The sequence below is a fragment of the Sycon ciliatum genome, chromosome 11 (assembly GCF_964019385.1).
Source record: "Sycon ciliatum chromosome 11, ocSycCili1.1, whole genome shotgun sequence".
In the NCBI taxonomy this organism is placed as follows: Eukaryota; Metazoa; Porifera; class Calcarea; order Leucosolenida; family Sycettidae; genus Sycon; species Sycon ciliatum.
Window position 1 is genome coordinate 11,439,680 of NC_088653.1, and position 25,565 is coordinate 11,465,244.

At 45.0% G+C, this 25,565-nt stretch overlaps 1 protein-coding gene across 1 annotated transcript in view; it reads left to right on the plus strand.

The window, feature by feature from the left end:
- The first annotated feature begins 3,891 nt into the window (after nt 1-3,891).
- The window catches only part of LOC135827367 (uncharacterized), a 143,564-nt gene continuing 121,890 nt past the window's right edge, over nt 3,892-25,565 (plus strand). The window contains exons 1-2 of the mRNA XM_065339874.1: nt 3,892-4,235; nt 8,886-9,147. Of these exons, the coding sequence (XP_065195946.1) occupies nt 8,928-9,147 (220 nt within the window). The 5' untranslated portion in view covers nt 3,892-4,235; nt 8,886-8,927. The remainder of the gene's footprint in view (nt 4,236-8,885; nt 9,148-25,565) is intronic.

A 25,565-nucleotide genomic window follows, 5' to 3' on the forward strand; every position in this document is an offset into this window, starting at 1 on the left:
CTAAAAGATATCATATTATGCCGCATTAACCTCACAATAATCACAACACTTGAGGATCTTAGTTTAAAAAAATACTGCTTTCAACACTTGTTTAGTCCGACCAAGAGTCCATCTTGGTCTGACACTTCACGGGGGACTTGTACGAGTACTGCGCCAACATGCATGAATAGGAAAGAGGACCACGAGGGGAAAAGGTCTTCTCGCTTTTCATCTTGTGTGTGATTATTGTGAGGTTTTGTGTGAAATTTTAATTTTCGGCTATCACATTTCGTTAATTTCTTATTTTTTAGACGGGGTCCATGGACTAGAACACAATAACCTCTTTTTGAAAACTGCCATGAAGCAGTTTTTATTGCTATAATGTTCTTTGAAGTGGGCATGGAAACATGCGCGAAAAGTGAAAAATCACATCAACATTCAATAGGCCTTGACAGATAATGCTAATATTTTCGTGAAATTATGCTTTTCGCATTGCTGAAAAAATTGCAGAATTATGCTATTTTTATGCTAAAAGATAATCATATTATGCCGCATTATGCTCACATATGCTGCTAATGTATAATGGTTTTGTGCAAAATAACAGGGGAATTTTTTTGTAAAGAGCGTTGTACTTGTACTTTAGCAGCAAAAGGTTCAACGGAGTCAACGCACCGTCCGACCTAGCTACGACCATCACTGATTGTGGACTGGATATGTTATCAAGGGAGTCGTAAACCTACGACCTCCTGGTGCATCTACTTGTACTTGTAGAACATGTACAACTGTATGGAATTAATTCCCGTAGCTATGCAGAAGACGTTACTTCAGTAACGTCTGGCGCTAGCCAGGGTCCACACAGCTTTAATTTGGTGTTTGTTTGTTTGTTTGTTTGTTTGTTTGTTTGTTTGTGTCACGCCTGGCGCTATCCCGTATCTGTACCGTACTGTGTCGTACCAGCAAAGACAGCTGGCTACTATATGTTTGTTTGTTTGTGCCATCGACATGCCTGGCGCTATCCCCTACCTGTCCCGTACCATCAAGAGTACGGTACCATCAAGAGAATGAGTATATATGTAAAGTGTATCGGGGGAATGCATTCAGTGCAGTAACATTTTGTGTGGATTTGTGTGCGAGGCCGAGAACCCACTACAGTCCATTCATCGGAAACTGGCCCGCTGGCTTTTGAAAGTCGGATTTGGGCCGAATTGAGGATCAAAAACCCACTTTAAATCTCAAAAATCTGGGTTTTGGATCCGCTTCTCCATACATTTTGCCATGGCATACCTGTCCTAATTTTGTAAAACCTGGCTGAATTTCTATTTCCCTGTTCTTGGACTTTTCTGGCCTCAAATGTGGCAAGGAGTAATTGCACGGGTCACACAATGCAGGATGTACTGTTGTTTTCAAGATATCTACAACTATGTGAGAGAGACACCAAAAAGTTAGGGTGCCAGTTTCCAATGAATGGACTGTAGCAGGCTGGCTGGTCCGCCTGTCGACCAGCCCGGGGATCGCATGTAGGCTGATAGCATAATAATTATAACGTATCAGATTGAGTAATTATAACGTATATACAGTCATGTAGGACTATAGCAGGGAGTCATATTATGTAAACGACTCCCAGCTGTATGGGGAGATTTTCTGGAAAAAAATACGAAGTAGGGAGACGAGTGAATGCAATCATAAAATCTCCCCATACAGCAGGGAGTCATATTATGTAAACGACTCCCTGCTGTATGGGGAGATTTTCTGAAAAAAATACGAAGTAGGGAGACGAGTAAATGCAATCAGAATGGATGTTAGTTGCCGTCAGTATAATAATAATAAGAAGAAGAACGCCCGTGATCGGCAGAGTCAGCGCCGGTCCCAAGAAACGTCAGGACAGACATCCCGTCGACTCCAGAACGCCCGTGATCGGCAGAGTCAGCGCCGGTCCCATAGCTATGCAGAAGGCGTTACTTGTACTTCAGTATCTCATTGAAACGTTTTTGCAATACAATGATGTAGCTAATCAAAGGAAAAAGCATTTCCATCAGTTCTAACAACATGCACGATGAGCTAGGCAACAAAGCATAGCGCAGGGCCCTGAGCTTCCAAGCTCTCTCGTTGATGTGAACAGGCGGATTATTCCAATTTTATGCGATTCGTATGCAATTTGCCTCGAATTATGCGATTATTCGATTTTGGTAGGAATTATGCGAAAAATTATGCTAGCATAATCCGTCAAGGCCTAACGTTCAAAGCCATCCCGGAGCGGCTTTGAAGGCGGCTTTGAAAGGGGATTTCGGCTTTTAGTTTTCAGGCAAGGCGAAACGAGTGGTTTGGTGTGTCGAGTGCGCAGAGTTTTTGTTATTTTTTGGAGAGTCCGGTACCATGCCTCGAGTTGTCTTTTTTGCCAAGGTGGAGCTACGGCTGATAGAACTATGGGGAAAATACCAGCGAAAAAAGTGGAACTATGATTAAAAGAGCTGTTGCCGAGATGAGGATTTCAGATGAGCTGAACCTGTGCCCAAAGCAGCTATCCGGAGGTGATCAGGAAATGATATACATGTACACGGCCGCTATGGTTCACAACTCCAGCACACTCAGAGAAATACACCAGTTGTGGAGGCGTTCCACCGAGATCATACTAGCGGACCAAGAAATATTTTTTTGAAATATTGAGCCAAGTGCCGCACGGTGCCAGTGCGCTCAGCTCATGCAGAAATCAAAATTCCCGCTCTTCGCCATGGGTCACGAGGGTCACTTTTTACGTGTTTGGCATGCACTGCATTTGACTGTGTGAATGCACAGGCGTTGCAAGTGACTTGTATAGTCATGTAAACGCGAATTTTTGTACCGGGTGTGAATGCAGCCTTAAAAGCGGTGCAAACTTTTCATGTGTGACCGCGGCCTTAGTGGAGGCCGAACTGTGAAAAGGAGTAGCCTCAGTCAGCATGATCAAAACGCGACGCAGCTCACCAGATCAAGGTGTGGGTCCTCTTCCGGTGGCGAAAGGCGAGCCTCCGGCCCGTACATGGCTACTTCCCATTGTCTAACCCCCAAGACAATTATGTAGCCGACTGGCCGAAATAAAATAAAAAACGCGAGCAGCTCAGGATGAATGACTACAATGTACTGTCGAGCTGTCGCGGACATGGACATCCAGTCGATTGACCAGGGCCGGCGCCCTCAGCGCGTACAGAACGTCGTCGTTGCATGCAGCGCACATGTAACTTGTTGATGCGACCAGCAGCAGCGCGTAGTAATGCATGCCATAGCTGCATGGCCAGCGCCCTGGGGCCGCTAGTCGTGCGACCGGATTTCCATGTCCACGACAGTACATGCATGATGATGATGTGTTGTGCAGAGTGCTGCTGTGGATGCCGCCAGCCTTTTTACGCCTTTGCCTTTGCCTTGGCTGTAGCTACTGCCTGTAAAAAAACCCGATCTCATTTCCTCTGCCCTGCCTTGCTTCTACGTAGCTACTACGATCTATCCCGGCTGTGTACCACGTGACGTGTACGTGGGTGAGCAAGCAGGCCTGTATGTCTGGTATGTTGAGTATTATTATTGTAGGGTCTACATAATCTTTAGTACAGGCGACATCGCTCACTAGCACTGTTGCATGTGATGACACTTGAACAGCTAGTCCGCCTCTAGAGCTCTGCTCTGGCGACACAGACAGTCAGCTTCATTTCGTTGTTGTTGTGGGAGCATCATGTCACTTGTCAGCAGAAAGGTCGGCCCGCAATGATTATGTAGACCTACATATGGATGTACACGAGCAGCACTGTACTTTTGTAGTGTGGAGCAGGCAGTAGAATCTGATGTCATGTTCTACAGTCATGTACATAATCTACGCTTAGATCTACATCTTCTGCCAGATCAGACAGATGAATGAAGCCACAGAGCTCTGGCCGCTGGAGCGTGCAGCGAACGTGTAGAGAGGATCTTGGACTGCTGCACCGTCCGTGCTTCAGGTGAATGCGGAATCTATTTTTTTCTTGCTCGTTGCCGTCTGTGGGTGTTCTGGGCGGATGCGTGTTCTGCTTGCGGCCCTTCATATTGTTGTTTTCTGGGAGTTTGAGTGACGCTCCGTCGCAATCTGGTTGCGAAAGTGAAGCGCTTTCGTTCGTTACCTGCCCATCGGCAGGTGGCGTTTAGATTTGTGGGACTACCAATCGTCCGTGTCAACGTTACCAGAATAGCGGACGCCGGACAGGAACCACCCGGCCGTTATCGGGAGCAGGTGCTTCTCCCTGGCTTGAAGTCAGGTAAGCATCTCCCATTCAGTCCCCAAGATTTCACTGAAGGTGTGCGCTGAGTTTTAGTAGTACAGCAGCCCTAACCCGTAACGATTTATTGGAAAAGGCTTCTGTTGATGTACAGTACTCCGTGTCGTGTGCTCACATTTGTCCGCATGGTATTGTATTGTTCGTAGTGAAGCGCAGCAACGGCAATTCAAACGCGAAGGTATTTTTGGCTGCTGCAATATCCACTCACTCTCAATCCATGTGCTTTATAAGCAGAGAAAATTAGTCGATGAATAATTTCGTCAAATTCCAAAGAAGGGACTTCTTCCAATCGGAAACGGTGATCTTTCACCAGAAAAACCAAAAATTATCAGGAAATTTTTTTTGAGCTGAAGGTTTAGTGAAAAAGTTGTCAGCGCTTTGTAGGTTCTGCTCAGTGCCATAGCTTAGATAGTTAGAGCTATGCTCATGACAAGCAAAGTCCCAGGTTCCAGTCCTGTTGGGGTTTGCATTTTGTTCTCTTTTCAGGCAGTCCTAATCCCTGACAGATCACTTTGCTGGGGCGCGACCAGCTTCTAAAAATGTTGTACGACCGAAAGGAGGCGAAAAGAAAGAGGGGGCTGGGGGACACGTCCCCCTTAAAACATCTTATTATCGGGAGCAGGTTTTGTCACTACAATTGTCGCTTCGCACATTGTAATGTGTGTGACTTGATTGTCTTAGTCAGGCTGTCGGAATCACTATTTTCTGTGTTCGAACATTGGTATGACCCTTCCCTCGCAATTGTTACGAAAGCCGTTGTGATCTTGGAGCTCTCCTCCGCGCCAAACAAATTCTTCGCGTTTCGCACTATTTCCCCCCAGAGGGTATCCCACACGGTTTACCGAAAACGGGTTCACAGAACGACCATTCACAGAACGATGTTTCACCGAAAGACATTTCATAGAGTGTAAGATTTAGCGACTGTTCACTTCGCCGAAAATCAGGTTCACAGAAAACAGGTTCATCGACAGCATGTTCGCCGAATGTCGGTTCACAGAATAGCAGTTCTGCCGCATAGCAGTTTCGCCGAAAAATGTCACTGATGACATCGATTTATGTCGCATCCGAATCCTCTAAAGAATAGCAGTTTTACCACATACATGTAACAGTTTCACCGAAAACATGTCAGTGATCCCAGCGTTTTGTAGACGCTAAATGACCTGACAAAGGACTGGTAGTTCTGGTATCATGTATTGTTACTATCGTAAATGTGTACGTGTAGGTTTCCGCACACTCCCAATGTAGTCGCCAAAAGACACACTCGCTCCCTGGAATAGGGATTCGCATGTATATACAGGGACATGATTGAAATCACATCACAGCAGAGTTTCGCTACTTTCATCTTGAAATATGGAGTTACTTTACACTGGACCACCAGATTACGTCTAAACGACCAAGCGCGGAGGTCTTCGTTGGATACTAAAAGGATATGCGCACGTCGTTGACAAGAGAGGACGGGATGAAGTTAACTACTGGTGGTGCGACAGAAAAATACGAGCTTCAGTGCAAAGGAAGGTGAAGACTTTGAAACGGATAGATAAATACGCTTTTAAAAAGCATTGCAAATTTGGTTCCATGTAAACCTTTTTTTGTATTTTGGGCCAATAATAATTATAAGTAATTTTCGGTGAACTGTCCATTCGGTGAAAAAATGAGTCTGTGAACAGGGATTCGACGAAAAAGAATCCTGTGAATGAACATTAGGGGGATTGATATTTCGATGAATCGGTATTGGCTGTGACCTATCATTCTGTGAAACGCCTTTCGGTGAAACGTCGTTCTGTGAATGGTCGTTCTGTGAACTCGTTTTCGGTGAACGGTCGTAGATCCGAGTAGGTATATTTTTTCTGGAGTTCATACCGGCCCACATTTCCACTCGAACCGTGAATATTTTTTCAAAAAAAGGCTTAGGGATACGAATCCTGGCATATCTCTTGAATTTGGCATGCTGAAGTTGACGATGGCAAGAACAAAGTGTTCTCAAATTCCTGAAATGCGCTACATGTGGCGCATGTTGCTGCGAAGGTGGCATGCCTGAAAACACCAACAAAACCAGCGAAGCGCTTGTCAAGGAAAGAAGGTGCAGAACTGCTTACCCTATCTCGCTGGTGGTCGTTACGGTGTACTTCAAAAAAGCTAGTTTGCCGTCATCGCCTGCCACCTGGAGGCATCGATTGCTTGAAAACGAAGTTTCATGACCTAAATTTGAACTCGCTTCTTGTTCACCGTTTTGTTGAGTACTGAAGGGTCTGCCTCAAATTCTGGTGAAGACGTCGACCCCAGCCGCAAGTGCAGCGAAGCGGGAGGCCACAAACGTCTAGCTGATTTCTTCACTTCGAGTGGACAAAATAAACTTTAAGAAAGCGAAAATTGTAATGACGCGGAGAAAGTAGAAACGCAGCATATTGAGTTGCTCTTGTTCATTCAAGCCCTCTCGTTGTGTATCTCTGTATCTGTGTGTGTGTGTGTGTGTGTGTGTGTGTGTGTGTGTGTGTGTGTGTGTGTGTGTGTGTGTGTGTGTGTGTGTGCGTGTGCGTGTGTGTGTGTGTGTGAGTGTGTGTGTGTGTAAAGAAAGCTGGTCAAATATTCAAATAGGGCTTTCAACGCAAGGTTCATAACGTAAAGCAACTTGGTAGGATGTGTATGCGTGCAAAGTGTATGGAAGGAATGCACAGTCAGAAAGTTAAACAAACAATCGACATTCTTCGTTGCCGTGCGACTGTGGCTTGTGCTCGTTTTCGCTGCGTTTGCCTTCCCCTCTTTGGTCTTTTCTTAAATTAACCTTGGACCTTCCGAGTTGGAAGGCTGTTGGTTACCGCTACGGAGATGTGTTGAAGCTAGGTGTCAGGTCATCGAGGGTCTCAGTACTCTGTCAGTGTTGTGCCTAGTTGTTCCACTTTCTGACCGTATATAGTATCTAGTTAGAGCCCTAGTTAAAAACAAAACATAGCGAGGCCTCTGGACTGTCATTAGTACCAGTACTGTATCCATACCTGCTCTCTCATTTATAAAACTGAGAACACACAAGCGGAAAAACCGTCAGAGATCAAATTCCATTACACAGTGTTTCACCGTTCAAGCAACGGATCATCAGATGGATGATCAAACAAAGTATGATACACTGGTTATATACTCAGAAGGAACTCCGTCACTATGGAAAGTGAAAATTATCATTATTTTGGGTCCCGGGTGTGACAAGTCCATTTTTCACGATGCATTGTACAGAGTGCCTAGGTGCTAGATGAGGGTGATGATATTGCGGGGTGTGACCAGCCCATTTTTCATGATGCATTGCACAGAGTGCCTAGGGAAAGGTGATAGCGCAGAGTGGTGCCATGCCAGGTGACAGATATAGAGGCGCTACCAAGGCCATAGAATAATCACTGTCCTTATGTGATGGGCACAAAATTTGATAGGACATACTTGCTTTCGTGCCTGCATTTTGACACAATCTCATTTCGCTTGTTTAGCCTAGTGCGGGTGTCGGTCTCGAGGATGTGATACTTCTCGGTAGTGCAGAGGCCACATCTCTTGGACGTGTTATCGAACGAGGTGGCCCTGTCGCGGATTTTCCAGTCAATGACGTTCTGTCAGTTGTCCCGCTTCATCGACCAAACATGCTTTGACAGCTCGGTGGAATTCTCATAGCGGTCATGCCTGAGCGTAGTCAAATGGTTGGAGTTGCGAGCTTTGAAAGGCGGCGCAGACATGCCGGTATAGACCTTGGCGTTACGAGTGTCGTCCGACACCATGGCCTGGTAGATGACGTTGTCCGCCTGGCACTTTCCTTTGAGTGGACACGAGTTCTTGATCCTGCAGTTGCAGTCCTTGTCCGGTGTTGGTGGGTGCAACACTCTCTTGTTGTGGGCCTTACTGAGTCGGGCCATATTCGGCATGCAGCAGTGATGAAGCTCTGCCTCGCTTGCATTGAGCACAATTCCCTTGTGTAAAACTGAGAACATAAATTCTGCTGGCCCATTGCAACATGAATATGAAACATGTAGTGATTAAGGCAGGGATTTCCCCACTGTCCGTAGGATTTCTGATTATCAGGCAGAATAACGTGTTTGTAAGATCCGATTAGCATAAATCACCGTTTAATGCGTAAAAGTGTCTGCAGGTGCTGGTAGTCGACAATGTGTGGATTTGTCTGTACATGGTAGTTTATGACAGTGTTGCTGTGTTTGTGTGTTGCTGTGTTTGTGTGCTGCTGTGTTTGTGTGTTGCTGTGTTTGTGTGTTGCTGTGTTTGTGTGTTGCTGTGTTTGTTTGTTGCTGTGTTTGTGTGTTGCTGTGTTTGTGTGTTGCTGTGTTTGTGTGTCGCTGTGTTTGTGTGTTGCTGTGTTTGTGTATTGCTGTGTTTGTGTGTTGCTGTGTTTGTGTGTTCCTGTGTTTGTGTGTTGCTGTATTGGTGTGTTGCTGTGTTTGTTTGTTGCTGTGTTTGTGTGTTCCTGTGTTGCTGTGTTTGTGTGTTGCTGTGTTTGTGTGTTGCTGTGTTTGTGTGTTGCTGTGTTTGTGTGTTGCTGTGTTTGTGTGTTGCTGTGTTTGTGTGTTGCTGTGTTTGTGTGTTGCTGTGTTTGTGTGTTGCTGTGTTTGTGTGTTGCTGTGTTTGTGTGTTGCTGTGTTTCAGGTATCCGTGTGGTGACAACACTGGTGAAGGGTATTGTCACAAATGGGGCTAGGGTCCAGCAAGGATGAGAGCTCCGGCCTCCAGTCACAACCAGCTGACCAGAGTGATCCAGCTCTAGGGTCAAGCATTGATGAGAGCTCCGAACGCCAGTCACAACCAGCTGACCAGAGTGATCCAGCTCTAGGGTCCAGCAAGGATGAGAGCTCCGACCGCCAGTCACAACCAGCTGATCAGAGAGAGCCAGCTCTCTCTGATGGTGCTGGTAAGTGAATTGATTGCTTTAGTATATGGAGGGACAAAAGTGTGGGACTTGATTTCAAGGGTCATTTCAAGGGTCATTGCATGGTCCACTGCTTGTAATGGCTTTCGTTTCGAGCAAGACGGGCATATTCATTCGTACGGCTCTATGTGAGATGCAGTGGAACTCTGATTAGAGGTACTGCCTCTGGACTGGATAAACGAACTTAGTACCGAGGTTTTGCAGACCAAACGCTCGCATGGATCTTCGCGTCTGGGCTTGCGAATATTTGTGCGAATGTTCGCTCGAAGTTTGTGTTTTCGATGATTTTCGCTCCAAGAAAAGTACGAGTGCACTCGTGCTTGTTTGAGAAGTCACATTCGGTAGATCTACAGAGCTTCATCCGACTGAGAATTTATTTGCTGCGAGTGGCTGCACCCTGAGACAAGAGCTTTTTGCATATGTTGTCGATAACCGGAGACCCACAGATAACCATGTTGGCCTGTGGCGCAATCCGGCGCTGCGAACACGCAAACACTCACACAAAGTTTCGCTTTTCGTGATTTTCGAGCAAACAGTTGTGCAAAACGTCTCTAGAATCTGAAGTACTTCTTATCCAAAGTTGACTCTTCCTAGACCCTGCAAAATGTATGTGTCTACTGACACCAAACCAGGCTTCCTTCACTGCAAACAGCCTCCTCAGCACTGTCAACATGCCAAAATACCTGTCGTGCAAACCTGTCAAGTGGAACGGTGTTTGAAAAACACCAAAAAGTACTTAGTACACTCTGTCTGCACCTGCTGAAAAGTCCTTCATAATACTAGTTGTAAATCCTATCATGGTACGTCGTTTCCCAAACACATTTGTATATGAGCTTGCACGTCTTACCCGGGTGTGGTCTAAGTGAGTTCCACTGTAATTCTAGAAATGTAATGCAAGAGCCATGAGGCCACAACGTTTGTATGCAACTTTGGCAAGCCATGCATGCAACGTTATACAGCGTGTTGGCAAACGTGGCTTTCTCCGACCTCGTGACTGAAGTGAAAACACAGCAAATGCATCCGCAGTATGTAGGAGTGTAGCATTGCAGGAGAGTGAGGGAGAAACCCTGGACATGATAACTTGTATTTCTACCATAGTTGACTGACAGAGAGTCTAATACCGTATTTCCCCGTAGGTTTGTACGTACTAACTTTCAAACTTAGCAACCACATGAGTACTAACTTTCGGGGGTGGTACTATCTTTCGGGGAGTACTTTTTTATCGGGAGTAAATGACACGCAGTGGGAAGCCTGCGCAACTCTAGTGTCCGTGCATATGATCAAGAGTACACATGTACTCTTGATATGATGTATGTACTGTACGGTGTCTGTACATGTAGGACGGGTACGAACTTACTATCTTTCGGGGGGAACTGTCTTTCGGGGTGATAACCTCGGCAGTGAAAAGTGTATTTTTTATAGGGGGTACTAAGTCATTGGGGAGAACTTACTAATGGGGAAATACGGTAGTCCAGGAGCCAGGCCCCATAAATATTCACGCCCGTTCCCACTTCGAGCACACAACAAATGGACACCTAAAACCTGACCATGACACCTAGTGCTCCCTATAAATCACATTATTTCCTTTAGATTCAGGATGCAAGGGCATTAAATACGGAAGAAATTGTTTCACATCTGTAACCATAGCAACGGCATAGTAACAGCATAGTAACTGTTACATTGGAGACAATTTAGAATGTTTTTTTAAATTATCTATACCACCGGGTTCGGACAAAATGCCTTTCAAACATACAGAAAGGTGCAGTGCAAATAGGAAAGAGGGAAGAAACCATTCTTCTGTATACATGCACATGTACGTGTACTATGCTACATAATCATTGATTTGTATTACACAAAATGCATGGCATGCCGCCTAGGTTGATAATTAGGACAACAAGAAAGGATTGGAGTCAAATCCTACATAATGAACATGACTGATATGATGTACAATGTCCGTCAAGATATCCAAAACCAAAGAGTAAGCATATAAAGCACACATGAACAGAGACTGAAAGAGCTGAAGAAAGACGTGAGGTCTAGACAAGGGCTCCACTGCAGTGCAGTGGCGTCTTGGCCTTACGCGATCTTGATGCAAGACGTGTCGATGGTCACAAATACACTCTTTCCAGGCATCAAGCGACTTGCAAACTTATCGCTTGCTCATTCAGCAGCGAGGAAGGCAACCAACCGCACCTTGTTCTTGCACTAAGACAGATTTTTTGCACCATATGCCATTGTGGCGCACCGTGATACCAATCCTGAATGGCAGCAAATTTATCATCAATCAGTTGCCTAATGGGTCGGTCCGTTGCCGAGAACGTCACCTTTGGGGACTGTGGAATGACCCGCGACACCGGTAACGTTAACATGATAATGCTCATCTTCAACAAAATCAAAACAAAAAACAGTGCTATGATAAACTACCTCCAGTCACCAGAAACAAATACAGTGCATTACGCATATGGACAGAGATTACACTAGTACATGACTGTATACCAATCGTAGAGTAACAAAACAAGAAAGATGGAAGTTATCGGGTCTATACCATCAGAGTTGGCAGCTATATGTACAGTCAACTTCGCTTATGACGACACTCGGCGAGGCATCAAAAAGGTGTCCTTATTCCATAAGTGTGGTTATACCCGAAGTCTCATTATATGTATTACAGTAGGATGGGACTTTGCTCTGGGCATGGAAATTCTGTCGTTATTTGCGAATTTTCGTTATGTCCGCAGCCGTTATTAGCGAAGTTGACTGTATTGGATTCTCCTGGTGTGCAGAATGATGCTGGGGGTGTGGTTGATATCCACTGTTGGTTTGCTGTCGTCAGTGCCAATCGCAGTACCTTCACTACTTCATGTCTAATACCTTTTATGGTCCGCACGACTTGGAGCACAACACCATAGATATCCACACGAAATGGTAATAAATCAAAGAGGCCTTCTTCATTGCAGTTGGCGCAATATATAAACGGGATCGCGTCTTCAGTGTTTCCGACCTCCAAACTGTTATAATTATTATAGCTGGCCAGCCTGCTGTTTATTGGCAGACAAGAATTGCGCTGCTTCTTCAAATAGGCAGTTTATTGAGGTCTGTCCATGACATATTCAGCATTGCTGTGCGTTGAAGGAAAGGTGCAACTTTAGACTGCTGCTGGCCATAGCCAGCAAACTGCAACCGTGATCTGGGCTTCAGCTGTCACAGGTACATTGACAGAGAGATAGCCGCATACTGCACATACTGCAAACTACTGACTTCATGCAATTGGCTCATGGATCAGAAGTCACCACACTGAAAGAAGAACAGCAGAGGAAAACAGAACTGATGCAGTCAGCAACAAATTTGCTCCTTCATTTCATTCGACGAATTTGATAGTCGTGCAATGCAAGAAAAAAGTCAGAGAGCAGGAGACCTATTATTGAATGGGCCAGCACCGGTGCTTTGATGCCCATAATAATTTGATGCTCAGAATTTCACCACAATCATGCACGTATACTGACATATCTACACGATGCGACCTAGTACTCCACAAATTCAGAAAAAAACTAGTACTTCAGTTGGTGAAATATTCCACCTCTGTCCCCTAAACTCAAATACCCCTGTAACATTGATAAAGGATTGGTAGATGCTCACTCAGAGTGGTGTTTGAAAAGTACTGAAACCAGTCATGACGAATTAGAGCATGCTCAATTGTCTCTTCTCATAAAATGACAACACTGCCTGTACGTGGTTTTTTCGGGTGTATTTGTGGGGCACATAGGTATCACTCTAATTCCTCATGCATCCGAAATATAAGGCTTTGGTCCATCACCCCACAAAGCGGTTTTAGTGTCCGCGTTGAGTAAGCGCCTTACCTGGTGTGAAATCGGTGACCATAATCCTCTCTTCAGCAGTGAAATTTACAAGTGTGAATTTTAACAATCAAAGCGAGAAATGAACAAAGGAGAAAGGAAGGAAAGACAACGTGATAACACATAACAGCAGTACATTACACCTAGAACATTACCGGCGAAGGCTGGCCGCACTCCTTTGTTCATTTCTCGCTTTGATTTTTAAAATTCACACTTGTAAATTTCACTGCTGTTGCTCTTGGTGTTATTTCTCCAACTTAGATTTTCTATAATAGTTCAATTTTTGTTTCAGTGTCCTTTAGTACAACGACGATGTCTAAAGAGTGTTGTATGAAAACTTGTTTGAATCCATTTTTTTCCCTACACCATTTCTTCATATTTTCATCGTTATATTGCACATCGTCTCCACCGTTTTTACATTGCATGAATAAAGTACACACAAATGTCGGTTCAGCTAGTTTTATTGATTGCGGTTATCAAATTATTGTCTCCTCGCCGTGTGTTTAAAATTAGCTTCATGTATGAAAAGTATGAATGCAGCAGACATCACCACGCAACATGAAAATTTGCTTACACAGATCAGGCTTGTGCATACGAATACAAACAGCTTCAAGGACCTTCAACTGCTGGAGATAACGGGCATGACACAGTACAGAGAAATGGGAATCGCCACACACACTCAAATAATCGGGACGAGATAACAAATGCTAGCACACAGCTGACTTCTTACGAACTTCACCCTCATCAGCTCCATCACCTTCCTTGCCACCTGACTCCTCATTGTCCGTTTTATCGCCATCACCACCAGCCGTCTCATTGCCATCTGCCTCTGATTATCCTCATCATCATCCGCCTCCTCCTCATCCGCTTCGTCGGCATCCCCCTCGTCATTATCCGCCTCGTCATTATCCGCCGCGTCATCAACCAACTCATCTTCAACGCCAGTCAGTCTCATACCATCCGTCCTCTCCTTGCTACGCCTTCCCGGTGCCTCTGTTCATAGCTCATCAGCGTTTCCCATTTGTGTTTCGTTTTGCGTCTGGCTTCTGCTTTCCTTCTCTGCTTTGCGTGGGCCTTGGCCATTCCTGAAATATATCTCCGTTTAGTAATTCGCAGTCGACCTCTGCTGTCTGCTACAGCGTGCTGCGGTGCCCACACAACGGGACACTGTGTCAAAGAAGTGAGTTCAATTTCTGTGACTGACAGCACTGTAGTTGTTGCCGACTATGTACTTGTATTTATTTATGTATTTATATCAGTATCTCATGGCACATCATGATGACAGCCAGTAAAACTGAGACAAGGGTGAAAGCCAACCACAGCAGTAAAACAGATAAAAGAATACAAATGAAAGGCAAAGAAGGCAAAGGAGGAGACAAACCAGCAGGATGTCATGCAAATACATGAAACCTATAATTGAGCAGAGATTTTAGCGACAAAATTATTCATCAACGTGCTGGTCTTGGCCTGCGTTGGTAATGTTACCCAAAACACATAGCCAGCAAAGATCGGGGATCTAGTGAATAGGGACTAGACGCTGGGTGTTGCTTGGAGGTGTGACAAAGATAGCGGTGGAGTCGGCGAGACGGTATTCAGCAGAGAGGGTGTTCCAGTGTGCAACTGCGCTGTATGTGAGGGAGTGAAAGCCAGAGCATCTATGGGCGGTAGGAAGGCTGAGAGCAGAGGTGGCCTGTCCACGGGTCACCACAACTGTGTGGGTAGCGTGCGTACAAAGCTGACATAGTTGCTGCAGAAGTGGACTAGTCTGGCTGTGGACACAGAGACAAGTACATAGAAGGAGACTAAGATGAATACGGTATTTTAAACAGTGCAGGTTGGACACATGCAAAGCACGGGGACTGGTGTAGTGCGGGACAAGCAGAATATTATTCCCGTAGCTATGCAGAAGACGTTACTTCAGTAACGTCTGGCGCTAGCCAGGGTCCACACAGCTTTAATTTGGTATTTGTTTGTTTGTGTGTTTGTTTGTTTGTTTGTGTCACGCCTGGCGCTATCCCGTATCTGTTCCGTATCTGTCCCGTATCTGTGACTACAAAGGTTCTACAGGATTGTACATAACAGCTGTCCACAATTTTTGCGGGCTCCTGTATCTGTCCCGTACCGTACCAATATTCGTCGTATTATGTATACGACTCCCTGATGTAGAGGGAGATTTGGAATGAAATAGGGAGACGAGGAGGAAATTAAATTAGAATAGACGCCGAATAGGTGATAGGATGCGTCAGCACAAACAGCGTCAGCATAAACATACATGTACTTTGGAAGAGAGATCGCGTCGTCTCCAAAATAAGCGTGAACGAGCGATTCAGCGCCGGTCACAGGAAACGTCGGAAGAGAGATCCCGTCGACTCCAGAACGCCCGTAATCGGCAGAGTCCGTCGGTCCCAGGCAACGTCAGGACAGACATCCCGTTGAGTCCAGAACGCCCGTGATCGGCAGAGTCTAAGCCGGTCCCAGGAAACGTCAGGACAGACATCCTGTCGAGTCCAGAACGCCCGTGTTCGGCAGAGTCAGCGCCGGTCCCAGTGAACGTCAGGACAGACATCCCGTCGACGCGCAGAAAAACTAAATCTGCAGCCTCTTTTGCCGTCGGACAGGATACGTATTATAGGAGACTGTAAAGTTATGTAATGTCCAAATTTCCACGTGAGCAGCAGGTCTCTCGCGTTGATTTTTCGACGTGCGAGCCAAATAACGCGAGCTGAACTTTCGCGTCGCAGACATCCCGTCGACGCGCAGAAAAACTAAATCTGCAGACTCTTTTGCCGTCGGACAGGATACGTATTTTAGGAGACTGCTAAGTTATGTAATGTGCTCCACAGGCAACTATGCATTCGGCGTCGTCATTGGCTCAACAGGTCAATGTACATGTCTTACTACAAAAAGGCCAGAAAATCCGATTACTGTATTAAAAGAAAAGGCGACGAGGAGACAATAATTTTATTAATGCGATTAATAGAATAAGTGAAGCGGACATTACAAAATGATGAATGAGAATACATGTATCTAAAATGGTTGTTCCTAATCGATTTTCTTGCGACTATCATCAGGGAAAATCGTCTCACAATAGAGAGCATTCGCACACGTATTCATTCGCATACATTCGCATACACCTACACCTCACAGTTCCTCACTCTATCACATTCACCTGCTTCCACGCCTTCATTTCACTCACCTGATGTAGTAGCTCACACCGTCAGAACACTCTCACATCTTTTCTTCTAATTTCTTTCGTCTTCTCTCCCACTTTAGTTTTTTTTTCACACCTCACCTTGTATACTTCCCACTATCCGATAACCTACAAGTAGTTTGTTTCTCCGTATAGCCTCTATTGTGAGACGATTTTCCCTGATGATAGTCTCAAGAAAATCGATTAGGAACAACCATTTTAGATACATGTATTCTCATTCATCATTTTGTAATGTCCGCTTCACTAATACTATTAATCGCATTAATAAACTGTATTAAAATCAACTAATTTTCGCTGGCGATTTCATTTCGCTGATTTCGCCGCTTGGTACCAACCGGCCAAAGTAAATCACAGGCCAAAGTTTGTCATAGAGGAAATTGATGCATTATTGAGCAATGGATGCATGTGAGAGCAAAAATACCTATCGATTTCAAATTTGACGTAAAATTGCGCGTCACGTCGGAAATAACGTGCATCTTAACCTCTCTAATAGAGAGGTTTCTAATTTTCTCATCAGCCAAAATTTGTTGATTTACAGTGTAAGGAGATAAAAAGAAAAGAAGGAGCAAACCAAAAGAAGATAATTATTAGAGAAATAACAATCCGCAATAAATTCTGCAAATACTTTTGCCTCAGTTCTTATAACTTGTACGATGAGCTAGGCAAAAAAGCATAAAAGCATAGCGTAGGGCCCTGAGCTTCCAAGCTCTCTCGTTTATGGCAGCATTCCCAGTCTGGAATAGTTTCCGGTAATTTCTTTCACTTAAATCATTGACATACGCAAAACTAGAATACTCTAATCTGATAGTATGATGGCTAAATAGAACATGCAACGGGCAGCATGAGTGAGGTCATGCTTGTTCAGCATGGCGGAATGCACCTAACTTCTTATGAACAGTGTTGCAGGCATTATTCACGTGCCGCTCAAAAGTCAGGGACTCATCTATTTTGACACCAATATATTTGGCATTGGTGGAGAGTGGTATATCAACGCCTGCACAAGTCAGCTTGAGGCGGCCGGGGATCAACTTTGCAGGCTGCCTAAGCATGACAAATTTGGTCTTCTGGGGGTTGAAAATCAGGCTCTCGTCCGATAACGCTTGGTGCAGGCGGGTGAGGTCTTCGTGGAACCTATCTGTTACAGCGCTGTAATCGTTGCCAGCGCCGTGCAATGCTTTCTCATCGGCATATATCTGGCTGAGAGAATGGTGAAGAGAAGACGCGATATCACGGACAATCGTGGATATGGTGTCCTATTTGGAGACTTGTTTTGCTGAGCCGTCTTCGTGCGAAGGAGCATTCTTTGCAGTTGCAGTTTGGGTGTCAAGTCGTAGCTTTTACCCTCACTCCAACCCTTTTCAGGGTGGCATATTGTTTATCCGGTTGGGAGGGTAGGGGCAAACGGGCCGCAAATGTTGTCTGTATGTTGTGACGCCCGATGCCAGGCAGTCGTGTGAGCCCTCGGTGGGCGATTTGCTGGCATCGGTGGCCGTTTGTGCGCCCTCGGCGGGCAAGGTGATATCGGCCCACGGTGGGCATTTTGCAGACCTAAGGTGGCAATTTGCGTGCCCTTGGGCGATTAGCTGGCCTCGGCGGCCATTTGTACGCCCTTGGTAGGCAGTATACTAGTTTAGCCCTCGGTGGGCGGTTTGCTGGCCTAGGCGGCCATTTGCGCGCCCTCGGTGAGAAGTATGCTAGCTTAGCCATTCGTGGGCCCTCGGTGGGCAGGATGCTAATTTAGCCCTCGGTGGGCGGTTTGCTTGCCTCGGTGGCCATTCATACACCCTTAGCGGGCAGATGCCAGTTAAGCCCGCGGCGGGTGAGTTGTCAGGCCGCGGTGGCCATTTGAGCGCTCTCGGTGGACAGTATGTGGTTGGCCCATACCGGGTTTATGATCTAGCCCCTGGCGGTCCGTGCGGCTTAGACCCGGTCCTTACGCTGGTCTTTTCTTCATCACCGTTATGCATGTTTACTCAATAGATTGTTTTCAAAGAGAAGATTCTTGAAAATTTGAATTGTCCAAAAGAAATCATGGCAACCCCCAACCCAATGTGTCCACTGTATGTTTGTGCATGCCATAGTGAGTGGTATAATGTGTCCACTGTATGTTTGTGCCTGCCATAGTGAGTGGTACTCCACTGTATGTTTGTGCATACCATAGTGAGTGGTACTCCACTGTATGTTTGTGCATGCCATAGTGAGTGGTATGTTGTGAGGGTGTCTGCGTGGCAGATCATGGGTATGCCAATGTCGTGTGTGGGTGCTTGTGTGTGTGTGTGTGTGTGTGTGTGTGTGTGTGTGTGTGTGTGTGTATGTGTGCATATGTGTGTGTGTGTGTGCGTGTGCGTGCGTGTAGTGTGTGCGTGTATGTGTGCATATGTGTGTGTGTATGTGGGTGTTTGTGTGTGTGTGTGTCTGTCCGTCTGTCTGCGTGGGCGCACGAGTGCCCGAGTTTGGCATGCGGGAGCACTTGGAGGTGCTTACATGTTTGCGGGTGCGGAGGCTAATACTGTTGAATGGTCTCCATAAGAGTGGCTGCTGTGCTCCTCTTGCCCTTTTCATATCTTTATTGCGCTGCCTTGATGTAGCTCTGTGCTTGGCACATAGAGACGGGTAAACTAGGGCTCGCACCGCCACTGAGAGTTGTATTTTCAACCGACATACATGGGAATATTACATCCACCATGAGGTTGAGCGGGTATAAGCCTAATTCTAGAAGTACTCAAGTAAGAACTAAGCGTGAATATCAGCAACAAAAAAAACAAAAAAGTGAGAACGAATGATAATAATAACAATAATAAACAAGAAGGTGACAAAACACATTTAGGCACAAGTGGCAACAACGTTGCCACACTACACAACAGAACATTATTTGAACAATTTTAGGGTAATAACACTATCTTTCTGGACACACAAATTCGGCTTATGAATGCGCTGACAAACAGCTTCCAAAACTTGTAACTGCAAAAGATAACCATGACGAGCACGGCACAAAACAGAAAAACAGGAATCAGAATAAGTACGACAACAGTCAGTACTAGAAACCAAATGATTGTATACTGAAGACTTGTTATTACGAGACGGACGCACACAATCTCGACTCACGCGCACACCCTCACACTCCCTCTCACCCTCACTCAGCTCACCTTCCTCCTCACTGTCCGAATCAGAACCTGCTCCGTCATCCACCGCGGTTTGACTCTCCTCCTCACTTGCATCGTCCTGCGTCTCACCTTCACCACCCACGCCAACCCTGAATGCCGTTGCCTTCACGTCAGTCGTCGTCCTTTCCGATTTTTTCCTTTGTATTTTTACCGTGAATTCATAGGTCCGGTTGTAATCTGCTGTAGATCTCCGTGGTCTGTCATTTGCTGCTTTGTTTTGTGGATTAGTTGTTGTTGTTGTTGGATGTGAACCTGGTGTTGTTGTTGGATGTGAAGCTAGTGTTGTTGTTGCAGCCATGGTTGTTGGTCTTCAACACCAGCTTCACATCCAACAACAACACCAGGTTCACATCCAACAACAACAACAACTAATCCACAAAACAAAGCAGCAAATGACAGACCACGGAGATCTACAGCAGATTACAACCGGACCTATGAATTCACGGTAAAATACAAAGGAAAAAATCGGAAAGGACGACGACTGACGTGAAGGCAACGGCATTCAGGGTTGGCGTGGGTGGTGAAGGTGAGACGCAGGACGATGCAAGTGAGGAGGAGAGTCAAACCGCGGTGGATGACGGAGCAGGTTCTGATTCGGACAGTGAGGAGGAAGGTGAGCTGAGTGAGGGTGAGAGGGAGTGTGAGGGTGTGCGCGTGAGTCGAGATTGTGTGCGTCCGTCTCGTAATAACAAGTCTTCAGTATACAATCATTTGGTTTCTAGTACTGACTGTTGTCGTACTTATTCTGATTCCTGTTTTTCTGTTTTGTGCCGTGCTCGTCATGGTTATCTTTTGCAGTTACAAGTTTTGGAAGCTGTTTGTCAGCGCATTCATAAGCCGAATTTGTGTGTCCAGAAAGATAGTGTTATTACCCTAAAATTGTTCAAATAATGTTCTGTTGTGTAGTGTGGCAACGTTGTTGCCACTTGTGCCTAAATGTGTTTTGTCACCTTCTTGTTTATTATTGTTATTATTATCATTCGTTCTCACTTTTTTGTTTTTTTGTTGCTGATATTCACGCTTAGTTCTTACTTGTATACCCTTGTTTTCTGCACACTTTTGTGAGAAATCGCATCTAGAAGTACTCTTATATCTTGATTGCACGCACAAGAACGTTGTTATGCTCTGGGTATCTGTTTCTCCTGGTTTAGATTAAGGCTAGATTATGGCTAGATTAAGGCTTAAGTGGTAATATTGATGATGGGTGACCTTTGTTACTAGTATGTGGCCTGCAAAACACTCCGTAAGCCTTTGAGCTGGTCACCTGACTCCAGGTTACAAGCTCCACCGCAATGTTCCTACACGCGACTATCTGGGTGCAATTGTAACCGCATTAGCAGCCTATTTCCAGATGTATCTGACCATGTGTCTGACCATGTACAAGTTGTCGCCTTTTTCGGAGCGCTCTCTTGTAGTGCTTCGTGTCCTTCTCTCGGTAGTTTTCTCTCTCCAAGCAGTGTTCTTTATGTGGTGAAAGATGTGACAACGAACCAGGTCTCTCTCCCATCTTGAAGTTGTCACGGCAGCTGCTGGCCAGCTGTCCGCGACAGTGTGTGCATGATTGTACAAGTATAAAGTGAAGTGTTTTACCACATACAAGTATGGTGCCAGCATCACCTCTTCAGTGTCCCCGGCTACATACGTCCTACTATGTGGTAGTCTGCGAGTAATCAATTTACCCACTGGGAGTCTCAATCCATCCCAAAACTTGTCTTGGGTGGCTGTGTTTGCAGTATTCTCATAATCGAAATGTGAAAGCTGAAGACACTGCTCTCAACTTGCGATTGCAACACTTCCTCAAGCAATGGGACCTATATTCGTTGAGATATTGCGCTCAATGAACGCGCATAATTATCGCCATACGCTCAAAGACTTTTCCGCAGTGCGTTGGCACTTGATTTTATGTATGATGACTGGCGCTTTAGTTTATCGATTGCCTTGTGGCAGTAGCTTTCCCGGAGGCTATAATTATACCGTGGAAGAGATTGGTTGCCTGATTCACGAGCCTTTCCGTGTGGCGTGTGTTTAGTGAAAATTGTACCGTTTTCCCTTGTTGCTAGAACCCTAGCAGCAGTACCCTGTCAAAGAGATAAACAAGACGCCTGGCAAAATGACTCCTGACTACAACATCATACATCCACATGCACACTTGCCTAGACAAAGACAGTTTGGGGAATGTCATTACAACTAACATCACTAGGTAGTTCTAGAACAGCCTGCATGTCTGCAAGTGCCAAGGTGTGTGGGTATGTGTGATGTACTAAGTATGCATGTGCATCACAACACAATGCTTGCAATCCACTTCTCGCTCATTTCCTTCATACAGTGGTACTATGTTGTGCAGTGCACATAACAGACTTACTGAAACCTATCCCCAGTCAAGTTCGTGTACCAGAAAGCAGTTATCCAGGTCTGCCAGTGCTGAACACACTTTACAGTTCTATATCATCACTGCTATAATTATTTTATAATAGTTATAAAAATAATCTACGTGGAGATAAAAGTTTAATAATAGCTATGAAAAGTATGAATGCCGCAGACATCACCACGCAACATGACAATAGTTATAAAGAGAACAAATTCTGCTGTCATCGCCACACTACAACAAAGTCATGAAGGTTTACCAAAATCGATTTTCTTGTCACAATCATCAGTGGAAAGCCGTGACTGAAGAATAACCATGCTAAATCACTACTTTATATACATTCAATAATGTGTTACGAGAACAAAACAAAGTGCTAAAATAGAATGAGGGAAGGTGAGACAATAGAAGTAAAGTGAGAGCTAAGTGCAACAGGGGTGAGGAACTAATTGCAACGCTAGAACTGTGTAGTGAGACAAACAATCATGCTGTGCACCTACGAAAACAATCTTAACGCAACTACATGTTTCTTCTGCTTACAAAGATCAGGCCTATGCAAACGAATACAAACAGCCTCAAGTACTTTCAACTGACTAGCGTACCGTGCACGACAAAGAACAGAAAAACTAAAATCATCATACACCTGCAGACACTTAGGGTGAGACAACAGATGAAGAAAAACGGCAGACTTCTTGCGATCACAATGACCATCCGAATCCTCGTCTCCACCAACCGCAACCTCGTCCCACGTCTCATCTTCCAACTCATCTTCAGTGTCGTCCTCTGTGTCATTCTCCTCATCAACACCGATCGGTCCCAGGCTCGCTTCACGTTGCTGAACCTCTGTTCGTTGACTCCTCCTTTGATCTTGATGGTAATTTGTTACCATTGTTGTTGTTGGCATTGTTGTTGTTCCTGTTGTTGCTAAATCTTCTGTTCCCAGTGTCTTCACCGGTGCTTGACATCCAGAGGCTGTTTGTATTCGTTTGCATGAGCCTGATCTTTGTAAGCAGAAGAAACATGTAGTTGCGTTAAGATTGTTTTCGTAGGTGCACAGCATGATTGTTTGTCTCACTACACAGTTCCAGCATTGCAATTAGTTCCTCACCCCCGTTGCACTTAGCTCTCACTTTACTTCTAAGGTCTCACCTTCCCTCATTCTATTTTAGCACTTTGTTTGTTCTCGTAACACATTATTGAATGTATATAAATTATTGATTTAGCATGGTTACTCTTCAGTCACGGCTTTCCACTGATGATTGTGACAAGAAAATCGATTTTGGTAAACCTTCATGACTTTGTTGTAGTGTGGCGATGACAGCAGAATTTGTTCTCTTTATAGCTATTATAAAATCGTTGTCTCCGCGTCGATTATTTAGCTATAATTATTTTCACTATTAGAGGCTGGCTGGCTTTGATGTAGATCAGTCCAACCTTTCGACCTAGGTCCAACAGATGGTGACTTCGCCAACAAGTGATTCATTAGTTTTCAAAGATGTCATGTTGACAGATACATGTTTAGCCGAAGAAGATGCTGCGTTCCCTGTCCCAGTATTTACCTTCACACCATGCAATCCCAGTATTTACCTACACACCATGCAATCCCAGTATTTACCTATACACCATGCAATCCCAGTATTTACCTACACACCATGCAATCCCAGTATGTACCTATACACCATGCAATCCCAGTATTTACCTACACACCATGAAATCCCAGTATTTACCTATACACCATGCAATCCCAGTATTTACCTACACACCATGCAATCCCAGTATTTACCTTCACACCATGCAATCCCAGTATTTACCTATACACCATGCAAATCCAGTATTTACCTACACATCATGCAATCCCAGTATTTACCTATACACAATGCAATCCCAATATTTACCTTTACACCATGCAATCCCTGTATTTCCTTATACACCATGCCATCCCAGTATTTACCTACACACCATGCAATCCCAGTATTTACTTATACACCATGCAATCCCATTATTTACCTACGCACCATGCAATCCCAGTATTTACCTACACACCATGCAATTTGAAAGTAGGACGGAGGCAGAAAATATTACAAAAAATGTATTATCTACGCATGCATCTACGCAAGAGTCACCACCAGCCAATTAGGACATGTGTCAAAGTATTGAACGTTTTCGTTCCCTTCTTGTCAAAATACTACAGGGAATGATGGAAATAAGCTAAAAGACTACAACTATAAGGAAAAGAAGTTCAGAAATATATCACTCCAATTATGTGTAGAAGTGACACGAAAAAATAGATGTGAAGAATCAAGAAAACAACATGCAAATCCAATAAGTGACAAAAACGTAGTGACAAGAAAAAGAGAGAAATATCAAGAGATCTATTTTGCACCTTCACGACGAACAGTGCCAAACAACTGCAAAGACAACACATTCTCCTTCTGAACAAAAAGCTCAGGGTCTAACTTACGTATGTACAAAGCTTCCAACACGGCAAGATGTAACAAAGACCTACCAAGCGACAAAACAGAGAATACATCATCGGAATTCCACTCACGACAACTAGCACTGCCTGACAGGTGACACTTGATTGCCGAGGCACCGTTTCCCTGACCCGACGACTTGGCCGTTGTCACCTCCGATATTGCCGCTTGCGAATCTCTCCCATTACGCCCTGCGTCCCTGCAACTCTGACTGCCTCGGTCGAGATCAGTGTGCTGCTCCACGTCCAGTCTGTCCTGCTTCCATGGTCTACCTCGTTTCTTCACATTAACCGTTGTTGTCACTTCCAGTATTGGTTCTTTTGATTCGTCATCAATTCGTCTCCTCAATTGACTTCTGGTGACTCGTCCGGGGCTCGATTGTCAAGATGTCAGTTTCGGTGGTTTCCGTATCGGTCTCTTCTTCTTGTTGACTGTTGTTTGGGTTGGCTCCAGCCCTCCGCCCGACGAAAAGGAGGAGGCGTCGGCAAGCGTATCCACAGCGGACTTGGACAAGTCCACCTCAGACACAGACTGCACTGGACACTTCGGTGGACGACCACGCCGAGGTCGAAAACCACGTGCAGCTACAGGGACAAGATTCAACGGTACATGTTGACGAATCCGTGCGCCCAGGTGCTGAAAGGTTCTACCTACGTACCGATTTTCACAATTTTGGCACTGAAAGAAATAGATTAAATTACTTTTGCTTAGGGAAGGTAGAACGTCCTTCTTCACGCTGAACGCACGGGTCGTCCCAAAGATGACATACAATTTGACACACGGATAAGAGGAACAAACAATATTCCGCACCTCCTTCTCGACGCGCGAAGAACCGGCACCAACCCATGGCAAACGTAGTACCACAGAGCATCTCTCTGGTCCAAATGTGATCGTCTTTTCCAAGGTCGGTTTCTGGTTGATGAGTTTCATTAAAAGTGTCTTTGGATAGCCATTCTTTGTCATTATGGTTAAGAGTCGTTCTAGTTCCTCGTCCAGCAGATGAGGGGAACATATCCTATGTGCACGGTAGACAAGGGCCTTGACGAGGTGTGTTTTGGACTTAGTTGGAGTAAAACTTGACCATGGGATATACAAGCCTGTGAAAGTGGGCTTTCTATAAATGGTCGTGTCCATGTTGTGCGTATCCATGTTACGAGAAATACTAACATCCAGGAAAGAAAGGGTACCATTGTTTTCACCATCTGTTGTGAAATTTAATGCTGGATGTAAGGAGTTGAGAGTTTCCATAAACCTATCACAGGTTTCCTTGTCGTCGTCGTGACAATACACATCATCAACAAAACAGTACATTGATGGCCAAAGTGAAGGGTCAATAGA